The sequence below is a fragment of the Acyrthosiphon pisum genome, unplaced genomic scaffold, assembly GCF_005508785.2.
Source record: "Acyrthosiphon pisum isolate AL4f unplaced genomic scaffold, pea_aphid_22Mar2018_4r6ur Scaffold_4657;HRSCAF=5205, whole genome shotgun sequence".
Taxonomy (NCBI): Eukaryota; Metazoa; Arthropoda; class Insecta; order Hemiptera; family Aphididae; genus Acyrthosiphon; species Acyrthosiphon pisum.
The window spans coordinates 1-1,089 of NW_021774219.1; the positions used below are offsets into that span (position 1 = coordinate 1).

The window sequence follows — 1,089 nt, forward strand, 5'->3', positions numbered from 1 at the left end:
AATTGATTGACTAAGTCCAGGAAAATTACTCATTTCTTCTTCACTTTGTGAAAATAAATATGACTTAACAAACTCCATCTGGCTTTCAAGACGCCAGGGTTTTATTTTTTTGCTGATTATCCACTTTTTGTTTTTCTGGCGTTCATTGCTTTTCTATAGCTTTCTCTTAGTGATTTCCACTTATTTTTGCATGATTCACCAAAAAATTAACAATTATAATAGAAGGTGTTTTGTGTTCATTTATAATTGAAGAGTTCCTAAAACTATCATAAAACACATTTTTTAAGAACCAGATTACCAGATTACCTATATTATTTTCTAATAAAACACAATAGTTATTATTTTTATACTAATATTGGTCATGGTTTTTAGATTTTTGGCTACTGGTGATACATTTTGGCACAATTGCATTCAGCTATAGAGTAGGAGAAAAATCTGTACGAAGAATAGTATACAAAACCTGTGAAGCAATTTGGAAGAATCGTTCACCAATTTACATGAGTCCACCCAACCAAGAACAATGGCAGAAAATTGAAGAAGGGTTTAGAACTAGATGGAACTTTCCAAATTGTGTTGGGTCTATTGACGGTAAACATGTCATCATAAATAAGCCATATCATAGTGGCACCTTATACTTCAACTATGAAAAAATGTGTAGCTTGGTGCTCATGGCAGTTGTTGACGCTGAATGCAGGTTTATTATGGTTGATGTCGGAGGATATACGGAAAAAATAGCGATGGGAGTATTTTTGCCAATTCTAACTTCGGTTGAAAGGCTTCGAGAAGAAAAATTAAACTTTCCAAATAATAAGCATTACCGGGTACCGAAGAACCTATGCCTTATGTAATTGTAGGAGATGAGGCATTTCCGCTTCATAAAAACCTAATGAGGCCTTATCCTGGTAACGCACTTTTCAACAACGAGGGGAACAAAATATTCAATTATAGACTGAGCCGAGCAAGAAATACTAGTGAAGATGCTTTTGGAATTCTCAGTAAACGATTTCGCATATATCAAAGAAGACTTGAAATGAAACCTGTATATGTAAACAAAATTGTCAGGGCCACATGTTGTCTACATAACTATTT

General features: G+C 33.9%; 1 protein-coding gene across 1 annotated transcript; it reads left to right on the forward strand.

Moving 5' to 3' along the window:
* Positions 1-372: 372 nt before the first annotated feature.
* Positions 373-848, forward strand: LOC115035041 (the record flags this gene model as incomplete). The annotated part of the gene is made up of 1 exon (XM_029492672.1): positions 373-848. A coding segment is annotated over one exon (476 nt), but the record flags the coding sequence as incomplete, so codon positions are not given.
* Positions 849-1,089: the final 241 nt, after the last annotated feature.